Here is a 24,298-nt window from a genome sequence, read left to right as displayed (position 1 = left end):
CGTTATCACCATGATGCCTGAGACATCGACACCGTATAAATTTATGGTTGATAGCTCTCAAACATCGCTATACCAAAATTCGGGAAAGTTTGTATTGCACCGATTAAAGAATCTGTTTTCGGTTAATTTATGACAGTTTGTTCATTTCCACCACTCAAAATAGTACTAAGCTAACCATAAAGTCAATTTAGGAAGCACCATGTGGAACCAGTTGGCAATGCTCGCTTCCTTGGTATTTCCCGAGCTCAACCTTACATTTGAACATATGAACGAATACAAATCAGAGGACAACTATCAGCAAACAAATCGCATGGGCATTTTTCCGATAAATCTAAGCTTGTCTCAATAAAACGTACAACAGAGCAGTGAGAATATTGAATGTATGAAAACGAATCTTTTGATTTTCAAATAATCATGCCTTGTCACTAAAACGTTTCGTCTGGAGCATCAAACATCCTGCCCACAAAACCTTCAATCCCATGTAATTTTTCTCCGCATTATACCTCGCTGAACTTGCGTGGTAGCAGCATTTGAGCGTGGCTCAATAATATTCCAGGCGTGGCCAATTAGACGCTTGTTGTTCTCGCACCTGACATGTTTGTTGCTATCGCATTGAAGAATATTCCCCGTGTGACACGACACGAAGTACAGAACACAGTCTGCGTCCGTCTCCATCATAAAAAGCTCCTTTTCGCCAGGGTCTTTTTTGTCAAAACGACAATCTCCATTTGTGGAAACGTGCAAGTATCGTCCGTTGTGATTCGATTGAATGGCAACCTTTCCGTCATGGACACGTCGTAGAGTAAGCTGCTCGTAAATATCACGATTGTCGAATACGCAGCGAGCTTCCTTGGTACCAAGTGGATTCTGCAAGTTTTTTCTCTACTGTGTCGAATGAATGATTACAGGTACGTCGAATGGAATTTCGCTTAAATTCATGGCAAACAAGATAAAATGAGAAGCTTTTCAATTTGAAAACTTTTCTTCCTTTCCTTTTGTGCGTTTCCAGTACCTTTCGAAGAAATGGCATTTGTTTTTCGGTAATGTATTGCTCTAATACATGCTTAAACTTACCTGGAAGAAAATAACGCCAATTGGATCGCCGTCCATGTTTCATGAGCATAGGGATGACGAACAGACCTGGATATGTCGTACCTTAATAATGTCATTTGAGCTAATTAAGAACTTGACACAAAGTCATTCTTTTTTTCGTTTGATACATAAATCGAATATTTTCTATGTCACAAATCCAGAAATTAATTTTTTTTAGCTCAAATGTAACTTGTTACGTTTATATGCTCAAGTTGATAACGATATGTAATTGAGAAAGCATATCTGCTACAAAATGCCAAGACAGTAGAAACAACACCTTTATCAACGCAATTGGATCATAATTGCGCGAGAGCCAAACAGTCAAAGTTCTTTCGTTAGTTCTTGATCTTACCGCCTGTGGCAGCAGCCGCATAGGGATTTTGTACCCCAGATGGACCGTATGACTTATACGCTGGTTGCGAATTAAGTGGCTGACGCTGGCCCACTTGCTGACCAGAATAATTTCGTGGGTGCGGATTGTACGGCTGCTGTCGTACAGGCATTGTAATCTCCTGATATCCATAACGACGATTGCGACGCGAGTGCATGACGTAGCAAGATAGCCCAACGAGCATTATCTCAAGCGACACAATAACAAATACAAAGACAGCAACAAGAAGCGATTGGTCATTCACCCACGAGATCATACGCGTCTCACACGCACAAAGCATCGTATGCTCTGTCATAGCATTGCTCAATGAAAAGCTCGGACCAGCACATTTCAGAAAAATACTTCCGGTTTGTAATTGTTCGTGCCGAATTGGACAATTTTCCTCCACAAATCGTGCAAACCATTCAAATTCTTGATTTGAACATGTAGCCAGAAGTGGCTGATTGCGTGTACCCGTCAAGTCGATCTCGACGTCAAATCCACAGCCATAATACACGTACTTGAACCTCCTGTTGATCCAGCGTAGCGTTTCCTGGTCTGCAGGAGAAAGTACTGATAGGTCAAAATCATGCTTAGCCACTTCTTCCAATGAGCTGTGAACATGAGTTAGAAAACCAGCCAACGATAGCTGGGCAATCACCGAGACGAGTACTAGAATAGCGTATGGGAACAAAAAGACTTTACTCTCCCATTGTGCTCCACAGCAGCCAAGTATAGCAATGAGGATAACTAGAGAGCCACACATGATAACGGAGGAAGCCACACCACCATCTGAAAATTCTGCGAGCGCCGGCAGCGACGCCATATAGCCTACAATATCACCATAAGAACTTGAATGTTATAATAGTTTTGCATCAATGATATTAGCTATACCTCCAATCGAGACGAGCACAGATCCTAACAGTAGAAATAATACATTTGTGAACACAAGAATGCTGCGGGACAGCGATCGCCACGCGTGCATCTTATCTAGTCACCGCGACGTATCAAACTTTTATGGCTCTAATTTATATGTCTGATTTAGGTCCCTTTCTATGAGAAATACCTTTTTCTTTTGAATCTGACAATAATGGGCGGCCGCATGACTACAGCACCGACGATCTCGTGGGAATTACCAAATGAAAACGTCGTACTTGTAGATGATGTCAAGGCACTAAAACAAGTGGTGCACGATGAAATGGAACTAATTGGCTGCGGCTTGCATCAGCTTCGCGTTGTTACGTACGAAATCTTTTGAGTTTTATTCCTTTAACGCTTCATGTCAAATCAATATTTTATGTAGTGTCTTAGGTCTAGGAAATGTAGCCGATGCAGTCGAGATTTTGGCTATTGGGTACATTTTAACTGTTTATGAAGACTCGGAAGGCATAATGACACCATGGGAATCTAGTAAGTGTTTTATTACAATAAGATGCAAAGTTTGTATTAATTTATATTAGGTCTTTTGACGGCGGCTGTATTTGCTGGAATGCTGGCTGGAGGCATGATCGGGGGAGTGGCTGGTGATATTTATGGTCGAAAACCAGTTTTACTCGTAACGTTGGCTATAAACGCGCTTGCTGCGTTTTTTTCGGCTTTTTCGCCAAATATCTACTGGCTGATATTCTTTCGGGCCCTCGCTGGTCTGGGCGTCGGTGGGGTAGTAGCTACATTATTTGCGTTGTGTCTGGAACATGTCCCGGTGTCGGCTCGTGGTCGATATGTCACAATTCTGTGCTCATTTTGGATGATCGGAGCAGTAGTAACAGCAGGGACAGCGTGGATAATGTTAGGCAAGTACAATAATGGAGAACGGATTCTCCATCTATCGTGGCGTTGGTTTGCTGGAATTGTCGGTCTACCGTCTTTTACCTGTCTAATACTGACAACGCAATACATTCCTGAGAGTCCACACTTTTTGGCAAGTAAAGGTGACGCTCAAGGGGTTACAGCGGTGCTTCAATATATTCATAAAATTCATCAAAGCGGTCGTCAGATTCAGATTCAATTTTTTAATGAAGGTGATAGTGTCGACAACAAAAAACGCGATTCCGGCGACATTACAAACTTGCACGATGCAATTTGTAGTAATAAAAGTCTGCAAATTGTAGCTGGTTTATTTGATCGATCAAATGCAGCATCAACGTTACTGTTGATGTTGTGTGGTTTCTCGCTAAGTTTTGGATCGTATGGTCTCTCTACTTGGATCACGAAGCTGTTTCAAAGTGCTGGTTTAAAAAACCCGTTTGAAAATGCTTTCTTATTTGCTGGAGCTAATTTACCAGGTAACGTTGTCAGGTGCGACCATCCTCTTTGATCGTGCAGTAGGTCTCTTATGATGACATGTTTTGCTAATTCTGACAAATGCTATAGTCTCTATTTGATCGATATAATAGGCCATCAACGCTTGTTCTCCGGCGCACTTTTCATGTCAGCACTCTGCGCGCTTCTATTTGCATTCAATATAGAAGGCTCGAAGACTATTATCGTTCTAGTCTCGTGTCTTTTCAGTGCGTGCACTACTGCAGCATGGAATGGAGTGCGTTTCTTGTATTCTTCTCGCAAATTGAGTCTTTGTATTTATCAATGTACTGCTGTCATTTGCTATAGTTTGGAGTTCTTTCGGCTGAGTCTTTTCCGCAAGAATTTCGAACGACAGGAATTGCGGTAGTGAATTGCTCAAATCGTGTCGCTGCTATCACATCGCAATTCGTAAACGGCTTTTTGATGGGTCCTCCTCCGCACCTAATGGCTTTGCTGTTGGTTACGACCGTAATTATGTGTACTGGTGGAATTGCATCGCGCTGGATTTCCATATACGAAATTGACAGGGGCGACAATATATTCAAGAGTGAAATTATTGATCCAGCTCAGGATAACTCGCTCAATTTGCAAGATGATGGCGAAGGAGAGCATATTGGCTTAATACATGGTGACTTTCTTCTTCGTGAGAAGAAATCAGGTAAGAAACGAGACAAGAATGGTGAATCTGACGATGGTGAGAGATGAACGATTTATTCGGCCAACCTAATCTCCAGCTTCGAACATGATAATTGAATCTGTCCATAAGTGTAAATAAGTGGTATAAATATTGAATTTTTGATGCTAGACGGTTATATTCATAAAGGTTATACTACATTTATTCTTGGTTGCACATTAATGCAATACAAAATCATTTTGCATGGTTTGCAATGCAGTAGTTAATTTTCAAAATGAGCAGTTATCTCTTGCAGAAAATATTTTGAGACAGAGAGCAAAACCGGTTTTAGTTGTGTCTTTTATCACGACTATTTACTGAGACCTTTTCAAATACCATCACTCTTACCGGTTTCTTGGAGTAGGGACGTATCGGTATTTGAGGAGGTTAACCGCACGTTAAGAATTAGAAAAAGTAAAGTCTCTACAATTAAAGATTTGAAATTTAAGCAGCAAACTAACTGGTTGGTTACGTTAAAGGGCCTCATTTTGAATCTTAGTTGGAGCATACAAAACTCATTTTTAAATGCGGAAACTTTGCATCAAAGTTTTCTCTGTAGAGATTCATGGCAACTCCGTTGTACTTGAACCACTGCCACAAACTGGTCGTTGAGGACTACATCTTCTGTACTAATGACACATGATCGTTTGAATATTTGGAAGGGGACAAGTATACCAGCTAAGCAGCTTATATCTATCGTTAATCCCAACCAAGTAGAAAGTTGGCGACCAAAGGCCACGTGTGATTTCGCTTGCCTGAAGCGTACACCAGCTATTACAAAACGCTTGCTCGGGTAAGACACCTTCACGAGTCTCCCAACTAGGCATTGGTGGGAGAATTGATGACACACACCGTGCGAACACTAATGTCAAGCATCCAGTTCTTTGAGGGTTGGGGCGAGGAATCTATCTACCTCTGGCCGAGAAAAATTGAGAGGGCTATATATATGACCGTGCTTTAAGGGGAGTATCAGCGTTCCGCGCTTGCAGTCATCAACCTCGAAAGCTGCGCACGTGAAACGGAACAAAAGTGCAATGTCTCGGGAAAAAAGACATTCTTATCAAGTGAAAGCGATTGTCGCGGGTGTTTCTACGGCAGAACTTATTTGGATGCGTTTGAAGGTTTTTGTATACCCGTCAATATAGGTGCAGCTTAGCGTACAATGTCCTAATCGATGAGCTTCTATCACCACAATGATGTCAGATCCTCTTCTGGAGGCGATGATGGTAATCATCTTCACGAATCCGAATATCTGAATGGTGGTGCTCGCACCAATAGCTTCCGCGTCCACACTTCTTCTTTGAGAATGTAGAGGGTGTAGCGCTGAAGGCAAAATCACTCCCTCCATAGCGAGAATCCGACAGAAAAGAAGCTTTTCGAATGTGCCAGAAGCGATGAACATCAGTGATGTCGAGGATCCAGAGAGGTTTCTTACCTGGTGAGTTGCATCACGGTACTCGTATAAGTTTTTTCTGTGGAGATACTAGACAACTGCGCATTATATACCCACTCGATCTCGGATAAAGGGTTCAGTCCCCACGCAAGAAGATTCGACGGACCCCTTCCTGGCTACGTCCAGACCGGTAGGAGAAGAGCGGCCTACTTGGAAAGAACTGGGCTCTATTGGGCATCGTAGAGCTTCTAATAAGAGAATCCTGCTTTGGATGAAGTTACTTTGTCGTGAAGTTAGTCTTATAGTTCATGGCTAGATAAACGTTTCGGATTTGTAGCCCTGATGATGGGCGACTGTCGAAACAGCTGACCGTACGCGAAGACCTGCAGAATGCGGATGCTTCTTGTGTCGGTTACACTGGTATACGTGTCGGCTGTTGTGGTAAACCCTCAAAGTCAAGTTCGATGACACTGACAGCGTGACGTCGTCTAGTCGTGGACATTGATTCGAGATACTATCTCATCCTGGGTATGGCGCGGCTAGAACGCCATGTATCATGAGTCGACGGAAATCGAAAAATGTCGATTCCACGCACTTCTTTCCCTTTGAAAGCGTGGTGAGTCATCATCCTACCACTACCCCGAAGCAAAACGTTTTGGCGCAAGCACGACGCTATGAAAGTTTTGGTGCAGGTCACGGGATTGTCTGAAACGGATAGCAATGCTTTTGCGAAATGTCGAGTAGAGCTCAGTGAGCAGAAGTGGCAGCTAGCCACGGTCAATGATGAGGCCGCAAAAATCGACTGAATGACATGACTACCACAATTTATCTTTGATGGGACAGAAAGATCAGCTGTAAGCTATGTGGAAATGTGTCGAGTCACGAAGCTGCCTCTATCGGAAGCAAAAGCGCTTTGGCGTGAACACAACGCTGTGATGGTTTCAGTGCAGAACATGGGGTGATCTTAAATGGATGGCAATGATATCGATAGGTTCCTCTAGTAGAGCTCAGTAAGCAGAAGTATTTGAAAGCCGCGTTTACGGGATAATACGCCAAGTATCGACTGAATGCCTTCATCCCTACAGTTTATCTCTGATGGGTCAGAAAAGGACAGCTGTAAGCTAGTGTCCCTTATGTCAAGACCGAGGGAGAGTAGAGGCGACTGGATATCACAGTCTCCCATGTCAGAGCCTTTGGTGTCGAAGTGCAACTAGGAGTCGCCAGAAGCAAAATAGGGACTTAGCGTTTAGGGGGGTGTTGGCTCATCCTTCTGATGGTTTAGCTGAGCTAGCACTACCGTGTGACGTTCTTACCATGCGGGTTAGTGAAATACAATGGGTGAGTGTCGATGAGGATCAGCGTAAGTTTTCTGATCGGTATAGCTTTGGGGACTGTAGATCTCTCCTTACTTTCTTCTGTAAAACCCAGCTTGGTGCTGAAGAAATTATTTTTCGGCGATATAGACAAGTAGTTTCAAGACGCTGATGTCATCAAAAATGTTACGACAGGTACCGGAGGAGGAGATGAGCTCGTCAATCATAAGAAATAAGTCTGCCATTGAGAACACTATTAAAGCGCTATGTACTAGGACGGAGAGATTCTCACGCAGAATGCTCTAGAAGGGATGGTCATGTCACGAGGACTGGCAAGAGCATTAGTGACGCCTCATAGTCTGGTGCCGCAGCTATAAAGCCCACATCGGAGCTACGCAAACCATATTCAACACACTTAGCTGTATAAGTGATAAGCTTAATACAAACGCAGACGATCGAACGCTGCTCGCCTTTACATCATGTATTTCTCCACATCAGAGTTTCTCTGCACGATTATGCGGCCTTTCCCAGCAGAAGCCGCAAGATCGGCACGATTCTGGACATGAATAGCGGCAACACCAGCCGGATGACCGTCGCTGGTGTACTCGATAGTGTTTGTGGCATTACTAGCCCCTCCAAATCATCCATTTTCTCACCAAAACCGCCTCGTGCTTCGTACAGAAGAAACTTCACACTGTTCTTGTGAAATGAGTCACTGTTGTGGAAATCATTAAATGGTTCTTACAACCAGCTGTATGATATGACGCTCTCATCTATTATGGAGCGACATGCGTGGTTGGCCTCCTGTCATCGCGTCGTGAATTTTGATAGCATATAAATTCTATCTCAATCAAGGATGAAAACTCTAACTCGGCGTAATGTGGCGTTAGAACAATATTAATACTTTCCATAAATGCGATCACAGGCCAAAATGGAGTCACGAGGTGGTGCATTGGATGATTTGATGCGACTCTTAGAAAATCATTTCAGATCTAGACCCATCGTTTCATATGAAACAGCAAATTCTTGTAGACTCCCCTAGATTTTTCGATGCGATCGTTTTTTTTTAATTTTTCGCCGTCATATTTTGTACACTAACCTGAGCAACACCGTATAGGTTCTTGTTAATTTATAGAGAAAGCTATCCCACCCCTCGCGCTGAATTTTCTGCCATTGTTCCATTGACAGATTAATCCGAGCAAGATTATAAAAATCTAATTGTATGTATATCTACTTGTCCTTTAAAGTTAAGCTACACAATTGTGTGGTCACATCATCTTGTATAGTTCACACCATTGTGTGACCACATCTTCTTGTGTGAGCCACACCCTTCATACCAGGGTACGTGAAACACCATTACACTCTCCCCATTCAAGATTGTGAACACGTGCAGTCACGTTCAACTGTCGCCTTGAACGACGCTCGGGTGTCTAAGACACCTCAATATTACCAGTAAATTCATCACAAACTCTCTGCTCAATAAGCCCTGTGCCGAGGACGCGGAATACACCCAGCCTCAGTGGTTCCGAGAACGCCCGCGGGCAGAGCCCTTCTTTGTCTCCTGCACGCGGTGCAATTCCAAACAGTTCGTCCGAGGTTTCAAGAAAAGCGCAGCTCATGTTCTCAATTACTGAGCATCGCGCCGCGCATTGTCAGCGACAGGGTCGCACGACCAAGGACGCAGACGCAATGTCTACTCCCGACCGCACGCCGCGCCCACCCTGGGCGATGGTTTAATTCGTCGAGGATCTAGAGGAAGTCGACTACGAGTCGAATACTTCAAGCTCAGGATGGGAAGAATAAGAGGGCGAGGTGTACCAGCGCCGCGGTTTGAGCCCAAACCTTGCAAACACCGTGTCTGCTTCCCGATCTCTTGACTTTCGGGAGAAGTGGTATCATTCCAAATCACCTCGTGTGGAATGCTGCCACCGCTCGGCGGATTCCACTGCAGAAGCGAGGAACACGATCACTTAATCGTTGGGCGGCTACGTGATTGGACCCCCGGACACTAAACAAGCTGATCTTGACCAACGAAATGCGCTCCGAGTTCGCTATTTGGTCTCTCAAAATTCTCAATGGATCAACATTACGCTCGCCTTCGAGCTCAAAAAGGAGGTGCTCCTGTACCCGCAAAGCGGACCATTCCTGTGACGCTCGCTAATGGCGAAACCGCTGCAGATGATGAGGAGCTCTCTGAGCGATGGATGCAGCGGCACTGGAAACGTTCCTTCGCAGTCTAACTTACAGCGAAGCCACAAAGAAGTGGACATGCGCGAATAGCGCCCTCTTAAAATTGAGTTGGCCAAACTCAAGGCGCGACGCCAAACCTCCTGCATATTGTCGCCCTCGACATATGTAACAATTTGTCACGCTCCCGCAAACTCTGTGGTCTCTCACAGGGGTTAGTCTACGACCACAGCAGCACAGGGCATAGCTTGAGCTGAGCTTATGGCCGTCCGGCTTCTACCAAGAATCTCTTGTTTCTGAGTGCCTGTAGCAACGCTACACACATACTGTCACCCTCGTATGCAGCGCGGATCAAATTCGTCCTTGACGACGTCACCGTCGTGACATGCGCAAGCTCATAACCCGGTCTGCGTGACAACGCATCAGCCAAAGCATTCTGCTTTCCGGGCTTATAAAACACCTCAAAGTTATATATGACAAAGAATGAGAGCCACCTGGCCATCCTCTGCGAAGGGTGAGGCGACTGAGTCGCCGTGCGTAATGACGCATGATTCGTGTAGATCACAAATGGCTTTGAGCCAAGCAGTCGCATCCTGAACTTGACAAGTACATACTTCATCGCAAGTAATTTATTGTCGTGGACTGGGCAATTCCTCTCCGCAACCTTGAGCTGGCGAGATGCGAATGCGATCACCCGATCTCGCTCCTCGGCGTCTGCTTGCAGCTGTACACAGCCAATGGCAAAGTCCGAAGCGTCACAACTGCCACTAAAAGGACGATCGGAGTCTGGCAACGTCAGTATTGGTGCATGAAGGAGGCTGTCTTTGACCCTGTCAAAATCTTTCCGATGCTCGGTGTTCCAACACCGTTCTGCATCTTCTTTAGGAGATTCGACAATGGCCTTGCCATATCCGCATAATTTGCGCTATACTTGTGCAAGTAGTTGGCGAGGTCAAACCATTTACGCAAGTCTTTTTAGTTCTTTGGACCCGGCCAGTCCACAATGGCCTTGGATCCGCTCGAAGGCCACGCTTCCCTATGAACCAGTCTAAAACGAATTTTCTCGCGCCGAAAATGCACTTATCGGCATTACCTTACAGTTTATTCTCTGCTTCCTAGCAGAGGTGGCTTCATGATTCACCAATGCTCCACCAGGAGACGTGCGCATAGCACTCAAGGTCTTCGTACTCCGATCAATCAATTGCTCATAGTGTTCCGACCGTGCCATACATTGCATCCAAAACTTAGACTAAGCAGCCTTCCACGCTATCGATGTATAGAAACTTGACATCGAGGTCCACAGAGACCGCTGGCACAGCGAGACAAGTTCCTGTCGCTAAACAAACAGTGACAGTGTCACTCAACCGCGCTTTCAGCACCTCAGCATACATCTGACCTTCCTTGATCATGGAGCGTGAAGCATAACTGCCCGATACTACGAAATCAGTAAAGCTCTGTATTGGCGCTTCAAAGTCCTTTATAGTCGCTTTTACGACCTGCATGCCCGCCCGGCTTGCATACGCTTTCCGTGTTAAAGTGCACGGAGTTCTTCGGGGATGTACCACACTGCCCTCTATCCCTTTGAGGCTCAACGGAACTCAGTTAGGGCGCCCAGCGCCTACTGGGTCGTCTGGTTTCCCCACGACTTACCAGAATGGTTAGAAGCGGCACGTCGGTTCGACGAATCTTTACGCGCCTTGAACAGGGAACAACCAGTCCGAAGGTAACGGGTGTCTCCACAAACAAATAACCGTCGGGTGTTTAAACGCTGCTCGGCAGCTCGGAGCACTCCCTCCTCTTTCTCAGCATAGCTGAGATCCATTGGCTCAGGCCCACTCGACGATGTGTATTCCAACCAAGTCGTGCCAACTTAAAGCTGATTTTGGCATTAACTGTCCCGCTCACCGCTTCTTCAAAAAAAGACGGATGCACACGGATGACTTCTATTCTGGCCACGCCAGTGCGGAGGCTTTCCATAAAGATCAATGCGACCACCTCGGGAGTGATTCGGCTGCCATCGCGGCAATGAGAGCTCTCAACGCTTGGACAAAGCCCACCAGCTTTTTCTTGCCCTGTCGGGCGGCTAGATAACGCAATTGCACGCGATATACCTGATTAGGCGGCGAGAACACTCGCAATAGCATCATCTTCAGCTCCTTCCAGGACGGGAACGCAGCGTCCACCAAAGCACCGCAGGTTAGTGCCCATTCTCGCGCTCGGCCCCCGAGCTTGGAGATAGCTAGCGCCACGCGCTGTTTCTCGTTCTGGAGCATGGCAGATGCCATAGCCATCTTCGTCTCTCTCAGGGCCAAACAGAGACATCAGATTTTTAAGCCCGTCCTGCATGCCCTGGGGCAAATAGGAGTATTCCTTTATCCTCACAGAGGATCAGTCGTAACGACTCAGGAGTAGATTGACAGCGAGTGCACCTAAGTGCAGCGGGGCTGTCGTAGCTCTTTGCTTAGAGAAAGTTAAGCTAAGGTCTCCAATCTTACGGTTTTTACAAGAACCAGTACGAGTGCAGCGGGGCTGTCGTAGCTCTCTGCTTAGAGAAAGTTAAGCTAAGGTCTCCAATCTTTCGGTTTTTACAAGAACCAGTACGACTGCAGCGGGTCGCAATATGCTACCTCCAAGAGCACTGCAAACCTTGACCAAGGTAAATGACTTTTCTTTTCAAGATCAGAACTGTACTTGATTGTTTTAGTTGCGGCATAGCCGCCGATATTTAAAACTTTAGCTTTTCCTGATGAATATAATAATATCTGTTTGATATCGTAAACCTAATTAATATGCATTACTACCGGCAATCTGCAACGTAGCAGCTACTTGTTACGGTGTAGCCACTTTATTGTGTGATTACACCGACTTGTGTAATCCACACCAATGTGCGGTCAAATCATCTTGTGTGACCAGCCATGCCATACAAATGTATGTGTGACCCCGTTACACCGAATCTTCTTACCTCTCAGCCAAAGACTAGGGAGTTGCAAATTGCGAATGTTGTGTCCTACTAAGGATGAAACCTCTGCAAGCTCTACGGAGCTGGTGGCCAGCCAAATTATTCTTTTCTTGCGTAAAAGTAGATATCACCAGCGCTACGGTTGTGTATTTTAAAACAGTTCAAGTCATTTCGAGTATTAGAGAGGTTTGACATGAGCTACTGCAACTTAAAGTTTGAATGGATGTTACTGAATGATGTTGCACAGCTGAAATTGACAGATGAGACGTCCCAAAATTTCTTGTTGGATCGTCCGGATGAACCTCATCCTGACCGCAATACATAATTGCACTTTGCATTTATATTTACACCTCTTCCAGGTCTGATAACAGATGGAGGGGGAAATTTTGGGCTTGAGCTGAACCCGTTAAAATAGCCACCTGGAAATTGTTAACGAAACCGCCTCAGAGAGAACGTCTACCGCCATTACGGGGATAAAAGCTCTTAATCTGGCCATATTTTGCCTGTTTCCACCATCAATGACGGGCGGACAAGAATTCTGATCGGACTCGATGGGTGAGGCTGCAACAACATCTGCGACTTATGTCACTTCAAAGTTTCCTTCAGGAATACGTCTTACATAAAGGTATTGCACATGAGTGTCCATTGCCCTCTACCTTGATGACTACATGTGCGACGTGCTGTTGCTTCGTCTGGAGCATGGACAAGTTTATGGCCATCCCAACTTCCTTTAAAAAAAGATGTTCAATGTCCCTTTCTAAGAGACTGGAGCTCAATATCAGAAGCAATGCGGTAGGTGTCATCTTGGATCTCGACAACTTCAAGCTGTAGCCCTCTGGAGATATCTCGCTGACGCATTTTTATAGCTGGAGAATGCATCCAGGCACGCGACCACCACATCTGACCACTGTGCTTACTCTTCCAGACCTCTTTGGAGCCGACAATCGATGCAAGCTAACCAAGCTTTCCAAGTCGTCCATCAACAGGTATGCCAAGACCTCATCTCCATTTTCACAGAGAGTCGAGTTTTTATCGTGGGATCGACTACCAGTGCTACTAATTGCGATGCGCTCTACACAGTGGAATCTTCGACTCAAATTGTTTGTGTATACAACCCGCAGAGGCTAGTTTTACATACTCCGTCCAAGAATCAAGCTTAGAGCCTAGAAAGAAAATGAGTATCTACTTTGCTCTGCCATCGTAGAGTGGCACGATTTCTGGGTTAGTATATTTAGGCTAATACTTTTCCATTTCTTTTGTAGAATCCATCGACTTGAGCTTTAGCTGTCACCACAATCATGCGGTACTGTAGTACTTATAAAGTTCATGATTACACGAAAGTGCAATGTGTTTTATACAATTTTGCGCTTTACAGAATATTTCAAACTATAGGATGTATCCTAACTTTTGTCCAGTCACTAAAGAGATTTAATTAAAAACAGTACAAAAACTAACCAAGTCATCTACTCAATACACCTATCCACTTCTTTAACCGTTCTCGGCTGTGTTAGTTATCAGTCGAGAATAGACGACATGATAAGAATTTCTTTGCGGCACTAGATAGATCAGAAGTTGCGGCTCCCAAATGTAACTAAAAATTGACCATGGGATCTATGTTGAAGAGGTGTATAAGTCTACGGTGATGGTGGTCGTTATGATATTCTGTATTGAATCTAAGTGCCTATCAGATGGCATCACCAATTGACTGCTACCAATGGTGTCTCCGTCTTTTTTCTGACGATGTCGCGGGCAAGCCATCCATTGTATCCGGCATAACCAACATAAAACAATGTATTACTGCATATTTCTACGTCCATTTGTCGACTCTGCTAAGATCACAGTACAAAATCCTAAAATCTGTATTACCCGATATCAGAAGACGTTGTAGCTGTCAGGTTTCAATTCTGTGCTATTTTCGGTTGAGAGTACTATTAGACAATGCAAGCACATCCCTGTAAGAAACAACCATGCAGACACGAAAATTTCACTAGCACCACCACCTCACCAAACATCAGGAATATCGCCCGAATGGTCACAGTCTTTAGTATACTAGCTAGCATACCGCATGATAAATGTGGAGCCACAACTATAGGCATTACATACAGTTACAAAGATATCGTCGAGTTATCAATCTGCTGCTAGGTGGAGAAGACGAAAACGAGCTATTTGCAGCTAATTGTTTGCATGAATTGTCCTTCCACAATACCACGGAGATTCTTAAAGATATCTGGGCATTTTCTGTTGTCATTGATGGTTGAGACCCGATTCTTCCAGCATACACACATTCATATATCGTATTCCCATTTGAAGGAAGCCACACATGTACAAAATGTTCAAGAAGTTCTTAGTGCATTTTGCTCTAAGCTGATCGGATGCTTAACAAATGGAGCGGCGAATATGCCAGCGTTGATTTGCGTATTCAAGATTCTGTAACCGAAGGATACTTTATCCGTGTTTAGTGCTTGTTACATCATATTGATACCGTTGCACTGACAGCATTTAACGCACTCAACACCCAACAAACTGCACATAGTCATCACCATTATTCGGCCATTCAAGGCAACAAAATTGATTTTGTGACTAATTACAAGCTTGGTTTTTATGAACCTCGTCAGTCGGTGGTTGCTGGAACATCGCTAAGATATACCTGACCACTTCAAACATCTTCGCCATGAAGGAAGCAACCTGCTTTGATACCTTGTGATTGAAATGTTGGAAATTGCTAGCAAATATCAACGATGTTTTCTCGCAAATTAATTACGGTGTCGCGAATTTGCAAGGACGCGCCGTTACTCTGGTATCACTGACGGCTAAAATTAAACAGCTGCGCTTTGTACAAGGCACAATGGAGAAAGACGTCGCTTTGTCTTGAGATCCCGACCGGTACATTATCTTTGACACTGGAAGGATGAGAATGAAGGTGAAGCATCGGTATTTTGCGCGGCCAAGAAAGAATCTCAGGCGGCTCTTGGAGACAGCACGGGAAGAGTTGTTACTTTTTGCTTCTGGCTTCTTGCTCAACAAATTAAGCGGGCTTTCCTCTGCGGCAGCTATTCGGATTCGCACCAATGCTGATGCCGTGATACTGTTACGTCCGCGTGGCTTCTAAATATTGTCATCATCTACCACAGCCGTATATCACATTGTTGGTGTGCATAAAAGACATTGGCATCCAACACAAGTAGTTTGTCTCGCCTAAACATGGAGTTTAATGTGTTGTGTTCTGGTTATTATTTGGGTAAAAATCGCCCGTCAGACCTTCTATCAATCTTGTGATTTTCTGTAAAGTTAAAATGGCAAGAACATGCTCGCCGCAGCTCACTCACGACTTTTCCCTCGATGGCTACTACATTCGAGATGGTTTCTCACCAATTCCAAACGAACTACCTAGTTTGCTTATATGTCGTTTTTATAATGCAAAGACCTGAGCATAGTGTCGAAGACCCGGTGGCGTAGGTGGAGTGGTCAATGCTTCTGGACCTAACGTTGTGTGGCGCGGGTTCGAGCCCCTCAGCGGACAAAATCGTAATCGTACCAAACATGCAAGAAATGTCGACTGCATGCAAAATATTACCGATAACAGCCAATAAGGACTTCGGCATGGCGACTCGTACAAGAAAAAAAATACCCTAGCGGAATGAAGCGATGTAATATCTTAGTCAGGGTCGAGTAGGTATAGCCGTGTAATAAAACAATACAAAGCAACTTTCAACTGAGCATAGTGGCGATTTTGCTAAATATCAACATAATATTTCATTTGCAAACAAACAACTTTTTGTAGCAAAATGAGCAACCACATTTCTATCGACTTTTTCCTGAGATGCTCATTCGTACAAAATACGTATCATTTGTTCTGATCTTTTTGTCGTAGCGGTCATTATTGCTCGGCGTCGCACCACAAGTCCTCACCTTACAAGAAAATATGACACGAGCTAGTTCGTCGATATGGATTAAGCTTGCTTCATATGTAAAGGTATAAAAATTAGGGCAACGTATTTCTCAATCTCACTTCAAAGTTATGCATGTAGTCCATTGGATTCTACAACAAATGTGATACGCTAATAAAACTTTCATTTTGCTTCTGTTTTAGGTTATTGGAGTCAACAATAATGCAATAATTGGTTTGCGGGCGCTACGTGTTCGCAATATTGTCATTCTTGAGCGGCTCACCATGACATAATGCATACAATAACTTGAGTTACCCAACGTATCATATTTAACTTTAAAAAAACGATGCCCGCTCATAAGCTTGCGCTACATAATTCAAGACGTGCGCTTAACGTTCCTTTTTTGGCTCGTTATCGTTCATGAGGCAATTCTGAAAGCCGCGCTCTAATTCAGAACGATCAAATCCTTGGCCAATAAGTACAAGTCGCGAAACTCGCTGTTCTCCATCAGCCCAAAGCATTCCAGGGGCAATTGTGTATGTATCCAGTACTCCTTGTACCACGCATTTGCGGTCTTTAGCGTCTCCGGCCACCGATAGCACTCCTTTGATGCGTAGAACATCTGCTCCTTTCACATATTGTGCAACCACTTGCGAAAGCCACTCACCAAATGCAGCAATATCCACGTCGCTTTCAACCTCGAAATGCATTGTGTTTATGCCTCCCGTGTGTTGTCCACGCGCCTTCACACTTTTCTTTTCACGCATCATGCTATCATTTTGTTCATTAAAAAGCACAGCATCAAATGTGTTGACATTCAGAATTCGATTTAGGTCAATATCAGCGTTAACACAGCTACACACCCTGGCTTCTTCATTAATTTTTTTCAAAGCCTTTTCAAGTCGCTTACACTCTTCCGCGGAAGCCAAATCCAACTTGTTCATCACCACAATGTCAGCATAGAGTATTTGCCGGTGTAATTCAATAGGAAAGTCATACTCTTCCTTCGATTGTTTCCAGTGTCTCTGCGTCGCCTTTGAGTCCACCATCGTCACAATAGCATCAAGTCGGAATCTCGACGCTCTAAGTCTTAAAAATGTCTCAATGATTGGTCCTGGATCTGCAAGACCCGATGTTTCGACTACAAGATAGTCAAATTTTTGTTTTTCCACAAGTTGTAACAGATAGTCTAAAATTCTTTCCAATTCGTCGCCTCCTTTTCCTTTGCCACCACGAGCCGTACAGCACATGCAACCATTCTGTAACACATATATCCCGTCTTCCTCCTTTCCACCAGCTTGCAGCAACGTATGATCAATACTCACGGCACCCAGCTCGTTTTCCAGTACCATAATTTTGTAAGTCAGCTGATCTTCAGTCAGTAAAATACGATTGAGTAGTGTCGTCTTTCCAGCACCTAAGAAGCCCGTTAAAATGGTTACAGGTACGGGTTGGGCCTTTTTTTCAATTGATTTCACTGATATTTCCTCTGTTTTACACTGAATCCGACGCTCACGACGTAGTTGTAGACACCACGCCACGACATTGGCCAGCAATAGAGAGAATACTATTAGAATGACGATTATAATACCAAGGAGTGTCCAGAAACTACGAGGAGACAGTGAAGGTGACCGCACTTCAATCAAATGAGACGGATTAGTGTCATAATGGTCAGCGAATGTTTCTGCTAGAAGTAGACCGAGAAACATGGCAATTGTATCTTGCGTTTGAAGAAGAAATGCAGAGCTCGAATTTATACCCGAAGCTTTGTTCGATTTTTCTTGATATGAGCTCTTATTGTCAGTATTTTGAGATCCTTATTTACTGTCAATTAACTTTCTACTACCATAATTTTGTCTTGATGATAAGCAATTTTGTAAAAGGTATCACAAAATATTACATCAGATCTGAAATTTTCTTGTGGAACACGATTACACGATAAGAGATGTGTCACGAAAGTAGCGCTCAACGACAGCGTCCGACATACTTAATTTCTTAAACTAGTTACGTTTTGTCATACATAAATGTAGACTTCAATTATTGCCAAAGCTGTGTGAAATCGAACTTTTTGGCAACTTTTGATCATATGGGCGATGCTTGTATTTTGACGCCGCTGCCGTTCATGTTAAGCTTCTGCACGTTGTCAGAACTACAGCAACTATCTCAAGTGTCGCGAGATGTGTCTAGTATCTGTGAGCCCGAATGGCGTCTTCGAACTATTGCAAGTTTTGGAGAGCTACGATTTGCCACGCGCCACTGGCGACGCTGTTTTCTATTACGTTCTCAATTTCAACGCAAAGCTGTAAAACATGTAACAGCTCGAGTATACCTGATGAATAATCGTGGTGAAACTCGTTTCTTTACGATTGAGAAAGGCACTCCTCTGATGTGTTCCCGAGAACGAGCCGTAGTTTACAATCGCTGCAAACGAATGTTTGACCTTTCATTAAGAATAAACCGATCAATTCAAGAAATTTCGGAAATTATTGGGATGGTATCTGTGGATGAAGCAAGAGGTTTATTAAATGAACATATTGGTCTTATGGCATCAGTTGCAGCGCTTCGAAGTTCACTAAACTTTGAAAGCGAGCTATTTCAGATATTTCCAGCCCCTGTTTTACTCGACACAAATTCATTGTTAAGAGTTACGCACAAATTTCATCATAAAGAAGATGTCGACTTTTTGCAATCGTCAATCATGATGATGCAGATTTGGGCATCTATTGATGGTGTGATTTATCGTCCATTAGCACCACCAACTACAATCCAAGAAACTCCAGATAATATTGATGAAATGACTACATACGCGTCGTATAAGCTACACGAATTATCAGGAATGACAATTAGTATTGATGATAATACATTGAGATACCGACTTCAACGAGACGAATTGTGCGTGAATGCTCTGGTGAGCAACACGTATTTATTATATCTGTTCAATCCACTTCAATATCGACCTTTAGATTGGACATTCGATGCACTTTTGCAAGTTGGTGATGCGAAATATGTATTACCTGTTCAAAGAGAAGGAGTTTTCTTGAATACGACATCGTATGCACTGCGTGTGTTTCTTTCGTATGGAAAAATACCAGCAACAGATGCTCAAGACAATCTGTCAGCGGTCACATCTAGCGTAGCAACCGAGTCCGTTGGTGGAAGAGCTCGAGGCAGTGATGATAGTGAACCACTCGAAATTCCATATGATGGACAGCGCGAAATCTTTGCCTTTCACTTGTCTGCTACAAACCGAATGTCAAAGAAATCGTACGTTATTGCTTCCAACGCCACGTGTTTGTCGCTCTTACCTTCTGAATCGTCCATTAAGCGACGCTTAAGACGACTAAGTCTTGCGTCGTCATCCACATTATCAGATGATGAAGAGGACGATAAAGACACAAGTTTTGTGACCAAAGCTTTACCATTGGAACGACACGTACACCTTTCATTCGATGCTATGATTTGCTATTGTTTCGCTTCAAGCTGTCAGCTTCAATATGTGGAATTCGCCATTGGCTTTGAGCCATTAATGCATCTACTCGGTGTCATTGACTTCCTTTCTGATGTGATGGGAAGCTAAAGCCAGCACAAATGACATCTCTTTGTTGATTCATATTTATACCGAATCAAACCGACAATCTAACTCAATAAACCTAATTCTACTATATTTATCAAGTGCGTTTTTTCGACTCAGTAGCTTGAAAACGTCTAATCCTCTTGACAAATATCGCAAAGAAAGTCATCACCACGATTGTTGCAGTCACTTTGTATTTTTTGATCTTCTTAAACATTCGCAGCAATACACGGACAGGAATTGGCGGCGGATGATACGGCGTCACTGGTGGCGTGTTTTCGGGATGGCATGTATCGAACTCAATTAACTGTCCCTTGTAAATATTCATTCCTCTGTAGTAAAGACAGACACTACCTTCCTTCTCTCCATCGTCAGTCACGTCCAGCACTGCGTATTGCCCCGATCCTGGAAAGGCCCCATGGCTATACGGTCCTCCTTTTATTGAGCCTGGTCGTCCCAAAGCAGCTGCATGAAGAACCGTCATATTGCCAGGACTATTGCTTCCGTCATCCACCGCCAACATGTGCGCGTCTCCACTCACTATAACAATCGGTACCCATTTGTTCAGCCCATGTCCTTTGATAAAATTTACAAGCTCTTGCTGTTCATGCACAAAATGACCCCATTTGCGCTCATCATCTAGCCAAGGCATGGTATTTACCCACACAATAAGTCGAATAGTTGGGTCATTTGTCGCTTGAAGAAGCTCATTCTTGAACCAATTTTTTTGCTTTTTACCAAGAACCGTCTTTGTCGGTGCAGCGGGAGCAGTATTTGGAGTTCGACCTGAGCGTAAATCGGTTAACAGGTACCGAACTCGGCCAATTGTAAAAGCTTGATGAACAGTATTTGAGCGAGAACGTCCTCCACCGAATGGATAATGGGGTACCATTTCATGATACGCTTGGACCGAAGCATTCCGTCCTGGAGCAGTTGAGTCGCTATTATCCGGACCGAAATCATGGTCGTCCCACATGTATACAAACGGAACATCCATTGCCAACATCGCTTGACCGGCTGGTGATGCAAAGATCGAGTTGTAGCTGTTTCGAAATGCCGCGACAGCGTTGACCTTTATATTGTGATAATGCAAATCTCCGATATGCAGAAACAAAAATGGATTTTTGTTCTTGATCTCGTGAAAGATCTACAAATGAAGACATGTTTCGATTTGAGGTTCAAATTTACAAATACAGTCATGGTTTCTTACTTCTGGATCGGAATTCTCGTCAGCACAAGAGCCAAAAACTACTCGATAGTTAAAAGAAGTCCCTTCCGTTCGAGGTGTCGTAAAACTACCTTTCCGCACAATCTCATCGTTTGTCAGAAGTCGTAACTCATATTGGTATTTCCTGTCACTATGTGGAAGATCGGAAAAGATACACTGCTTAACGTTAGGGGCGTCATAAGATGAAAGACTTCTCACTTCCCCATCTCCTGTTTCTCCTCCGTCCACACTCGAGCAATTTGTAATGACTGAATGACGTTTCTCACCCTCCAGCAGTTCTGGGAACGCATACAGTACAAAGTCCGAATCGACACAAGTGTAACCCTCGCGTAACCCAAATTTAAATGTAATAGAACGAGAAGTCAGCGCACCGCTCCACAACCACAATACATCAGATGGTAAACAAGAAGTATCTGCAGCCTGAAAAGGTAGTACATGGAGCGTTAGCGTGGCTGTTGTTAGCAAGAGAAGCTTGACGAGAAATTGGGCCATCGAATCTGGAAAGGATACGATATAGTGATGTAGCAGGAAAGTGGCACAACATCATTACCAATAATCTTTTTAGTATTTACAGAAGAACAATAAAAATATTGCAATTATTTTCATTCGAACTCAGCCAGAAATTCAAAGTGAGGCGCCACATCATCCACTGATAAACGCAATTGGCTAGCTAATGCTTCAATTCTGCTAAGACAAGACGTATTTTGTGTTTCGATTGCGTCATGGATAGATGCAGCTTTACGTAAGGCGTCACTGTGGTCACGACACCAACTTTTGACTTTCTCAGCAATAAGTCGCACTTGATTGCGACTACACTCGTTTGCTTTTGACGATGGTGGATGCAGCTCTCGACTCACTTGAATGTTTGCTTGCTTCGTTGGTGTATAATTTTTTAATATGAAAGGATGTTGAAGTAGATGGGAAGCAGGAGGTCGCAGCATTGGATTTTTTTGCAAACACTGGTCCAAAAAGTCACACAATTCTGAAGAAAATTGGTCACCAAAGTCCTGAAGTCGCGGTGATGGCTGTTCTTGAACAGCATGAACGACACCCCAGTAACCATCTTTAGTGGTTACTGGGAGTTTACCGACGGCACATGCCATTATTGCGAGGCCAAAGGACCAAACATCAGATGGATACGAATACATTCCCCCACTGATACGCTCCGGTGCCATGTATCTGACAACAAAGTTAGAATACATCCGTAGCATTGTAGAGAACTTAGTAACTTACAATAACGTGCCCGTGAATGTTGTTGCTTTCGCCAAAGTGCTCTCAAGGTCACGAGAGATACCGAAGTCTGAAATCTAAAGACAAAACATCGCTTTGTCAATACTGTAAACTCCTCTACCAACTTCGTTGACTCACCTTAACTTGTCCTTTATGATTGATCAGCATGTTGCTTAGCTTGATGTCACGGTGTAACTGATGATGTTCGTGTAAAAAGGCTAGTCCTTTTAAGCCACGCGCTGCTACATTCGCAATCTCTCTCTCACTTAAACCATCACTTTTACCTTGCACTTCTTCATTGATAGACTGCAAATAGTCTTCTAATGATCCACCATCCATATACTCAAGAACAATTGATACTGAACCAGTTTCAGGATTTGTGTACGCATCGTAAAACACCACCAGTTCTTCGCATGCAGCTTGTTTTGTTTCCACAGAAGTTGACGAAAACGTGGCTGTGGCTAATGGAACGAAATTAACGTACAATGACTTAAGTTCACGCACCATTTGATGTCGCTTTTGCTGGTCGTAAACGCGGATAACCTTCACTGCGACAAGTCGAAATGTTGGCATATACAACGCTTTGTAGACCTTTCCACCAGCTCCATGCCCTAATTCTTCCAATAGCACCAGATAATCCTTGGTACCTATCAAATCTTTTGCAGACGAATGGTGTCTCTCCCTGACTGGATGCTGCGGTGAAGTTAAAAATGGAGCATTCGTAATTCCCCGTGTCTGTAATCCAATTCACAATTAGTCTACATGCACAGTGTATAAAGCATTTGTGGTTTGTCATGACTGTCCTTACGTCAATTTCAAAGCCTTGCGTCTGAAGTCGACCAGTTGCCGAGAAATCAAATGATGCCGCCATTGTCTTTTCTTCCTTTTTGACTAAAGCAATATCCAATCCAAGTGATTCCACGTTTTGTCGGCTTCGTTTTGGGGCTGATTTAATCTCCCGGTCGCCATCGCTCACTTCAATTGTCAACTGACTCAATCCCAACGGCTTCAACCTCGCTCCACGTCGAGGAAAAGACTTTGCTCCCCCAGAATCAACATCAACATGCAGATTAAAGCCACCACTTTGGTGTAAAGTGCTCATCTTTTTCACTGGAGGCGAAGGTGTCGTAGCCGAGATTACTTTCTGCTCCAGTATCGAACTTGTCAGCTTTTGCACCTCTCTTTGTAGCTTTTTTTTATGGCTACGACTGACTCCTGATGCATCAAGAAACTTCTCCAAGCTCTTCGGAGATAACAAAGTCACTCCTGTAAGTTGCTGGACTTGTGCTTCTTCGACAAAAAGGGTTAAATCGTGAGCGTTCAACCATTTGCACACGTCGTCATTTTTCCAGGTAACAGTGAAGGTTTCAGCTTCTTGCGTCGTGTCAATTTCTGGCCTTTCAGTTTGTAATGTAAAGATTCTCACTCGTTGATGTAATAGCAATTTTCCTTTACGATGTCTGTGGACGTCGCATTGACTGCAATACACTAGACCACAGTCGTCGCATGTCACTTGAGCCGTTTTTTGCTCGCACTCGTCGCAAATTAAGTGCTTAAACATCGAATTTGAGTCTGAAGACTGATTGTCATGCGAACGCAGTGCCAATAGCTTATCCATCCCCACAACGGAACCGTACAAACACGTATCAATAGCGGATTCTGGTGCTTTCATGATATTTTCGTAGAATGACCTTTCAATCTGCTTTTTTCAATTTGTTAAGATGCGTTTGCGTAATAAATGCTTCCAAAAACGTCCTCTTGAGGTATTTTGTTCAACATATGCTGGACGTAACCATGTTGGCTATATTCTAAGAGCATTCTGAAGGATGTGTCGCACTTGTAAGTTAAATGACAATAGGGTCAAACAATTATCAAAGTCTGGCGCATAAGTCCCTGTGAAAAGACATTTTGGTTTTTGCAGTTTGCCGTACAGGAAAGAAACAAACACATCATGACTTGCAGCTATTCAATCTATTGTAGATTCGTAGCTTTCTAAGCTCTCTTAAGCAAAATAAAATCACGGTTTTTCATCCGCGTTTTCGCGATGTCTCTCGTGAAAAAGCAGAACCAATTAAAGATTCACTGTAGATG

At 43.8% G+C, this 24,298-nt stretch overlaps 8 protein-coding genes across 8 annotated transcripts; 4 read left to right on the top strand and 4 right to left on the bottom strand.

The window, feature by feature from the left end:
• Positions 1-3: 3 nt before the first annotated feature.
• On the top strand, positions 4-1,189 carry PHALS_15210 (uncharacterized protein). Its single transcript, XM_036407249.1, has one exon. It carries the CDS (start codon positions 595-597, stop codon positions 799-801), a length of 207 nt encoding a protein of 68 aa, XP_036263490.1. The 5' UTR covers positions 4-594; the 3' UTR covers positions 802-1,189.
• A 238-nt stretch (positions 1,190-1,427) lies between these two features.
• Positions 1,428-2,447, bottom strand: PHALS_07113 (conserved hypothetical protein; the record flags this gene model as incomplete). The annotated part of the gene is made up of 2 exons (XM_024720524.1): positions 1,428-2,293; positions 2,357-2,447. 2 exons carry the CDS (start codon positions 2,445-2,447, stop codon positions 1,428-1,430), a joined length of 957 nt encoding a protein of 318 aa, XP_024585714.1.
• A 105-nt stretch (positions 2,448-2,552) lies between these two features.
• PHALS_07112 (synaptic vesicle) lies at positions 2,553-4,471 on the top strand (the record flags this gene model as incomplete). The annotated part of the gene is made up of 5 exons (XM_024720522.1): positions 2,553-2,704; positions 2,766-2,872; positions 2,923-3,760; positions 3,836-4,001; positions 4,073-4,471. The coding sequence occupies 5 exons, from the start codon at positions 2,553-2,555 to the stop codon at positions 4,469-4,471; spliced, it is 1,662 nt and encodes a 553-aa protein (XP_024585713.1).
• A 7,858-nt stretch (positions 4,472-12,329) lies between these two features.
• On the top strand, positions 12,330-12,616 carry PHALS_07111 (uncharacterized protein; the record flags this gene model as incomplete). The annotated part of the gene is made up of 2 exons (XM_024720521.1): positions 12,330-12,377; positions 12,452-12,616. 2 exons carry the CDS (start codon positions 12,330-12,332, stop codon positions 12,614-12,616), a joined length of 213 nt encoding a protein of 70 aa, XP_024585712.1.
• A 3,951-nt stretch (positions 12,617-16,567) lies between these two features.
• On the bottom strand, positions 16,568-17,887 carry PHALS_07110 (Cobalamin synthesis protein; the record flags this gene model as incomplete). The annotated part of the gene is made up of 1 exon (XM_024720520.1): positions 16,568-17,887. One exon carries the CDS (start codon positions 17,885-17,887, stop codon positions 16,568-16,570), a length of 1,320 nt encoding a protein of 439 aa, XP_024585711.1.
• A 377-nt stretch (positions 17,888-18,264) lies between these two features.
• Positions 18,265-19,755, top strand: PHALS_07109 (uncharacterized protein; the record flags this gene model as incomplete). Its single annotated transcript, XM_024720519.1, has 1 exon — positions 18,265-19,755. One exon carries the CDS (start codon positions 18,265-18,267, stop codon positions 19,753-19,755), a length of 1,491 nt encoding a protein of 496 aa, XP_024585710.1.
• A 91-nt stretch (positions 19,756-19,846) lies between these two features.
• Positions 19,847-21,469, bottom strand: PHALS_07108 (mitogen-activated protein kinase; the record flags this gene model as incomplete). The annotated part of the gene is made up of 2 exons (XM_024720518.1): positions 19,847-20,896; positions 20,960-21,469. 2 exons carry the CDS (start codon positions 21,467-21,469, stop codon positions 19,847-19,849), a joined length of 1,560 nt encoding a protein of 519 aa, XP_024585709.1.
• Positions 21,470-21,579: 110 nt separating this feature from the next.
• PHALS_07107 (serine threonine protein kinase) lies at positions 21,580-23,879 on the bottom strand (the record flags this gene model as incomplete). Its single annotated transcript, XM_024720517.1, has 4 exons — positions 21,580-22,156; positions 22,211-22,284; positions 22,346-22,942; positions 23,016-23,879. The coding sequence occupies 4 exons, from the start codon at positions 23,877-23,879 to the stop codon at positions 21,580-21,582; spliced, it is 2,112 nt and encodes a 703-aa protein (XP_024585708.1).
• Between the last annotated feature and the right edge of the window lie 419 nt (positions 23,880-24,298).

The sequence above is a fragment of the Plasmopara halstedii genome, assembly GCF_900000015.1.
Source record: "Plasmopara halstedii genome assembly, contig: Scaffold_3060, whole genome shotgun sequence".
NCBI classification, from domain to species: Eukaryota; Oomycota; class Peronosporomycetes; order Peronosporales; family Peronosporaceae; genus Plasmopara; species Plasmopara halstedii.
This window is presented reverse-complemented; position numbering and strand designations above follow the sequence as displayed.

Coding starts and splice junctions, on each gene's coding strand:
- PHALS_15210 (XM_036407249.1), top strand. CDS start 595: ATGTTTGTTGCTATCGCATTGAAGAATATTCCCCGTGTGACACGACAC.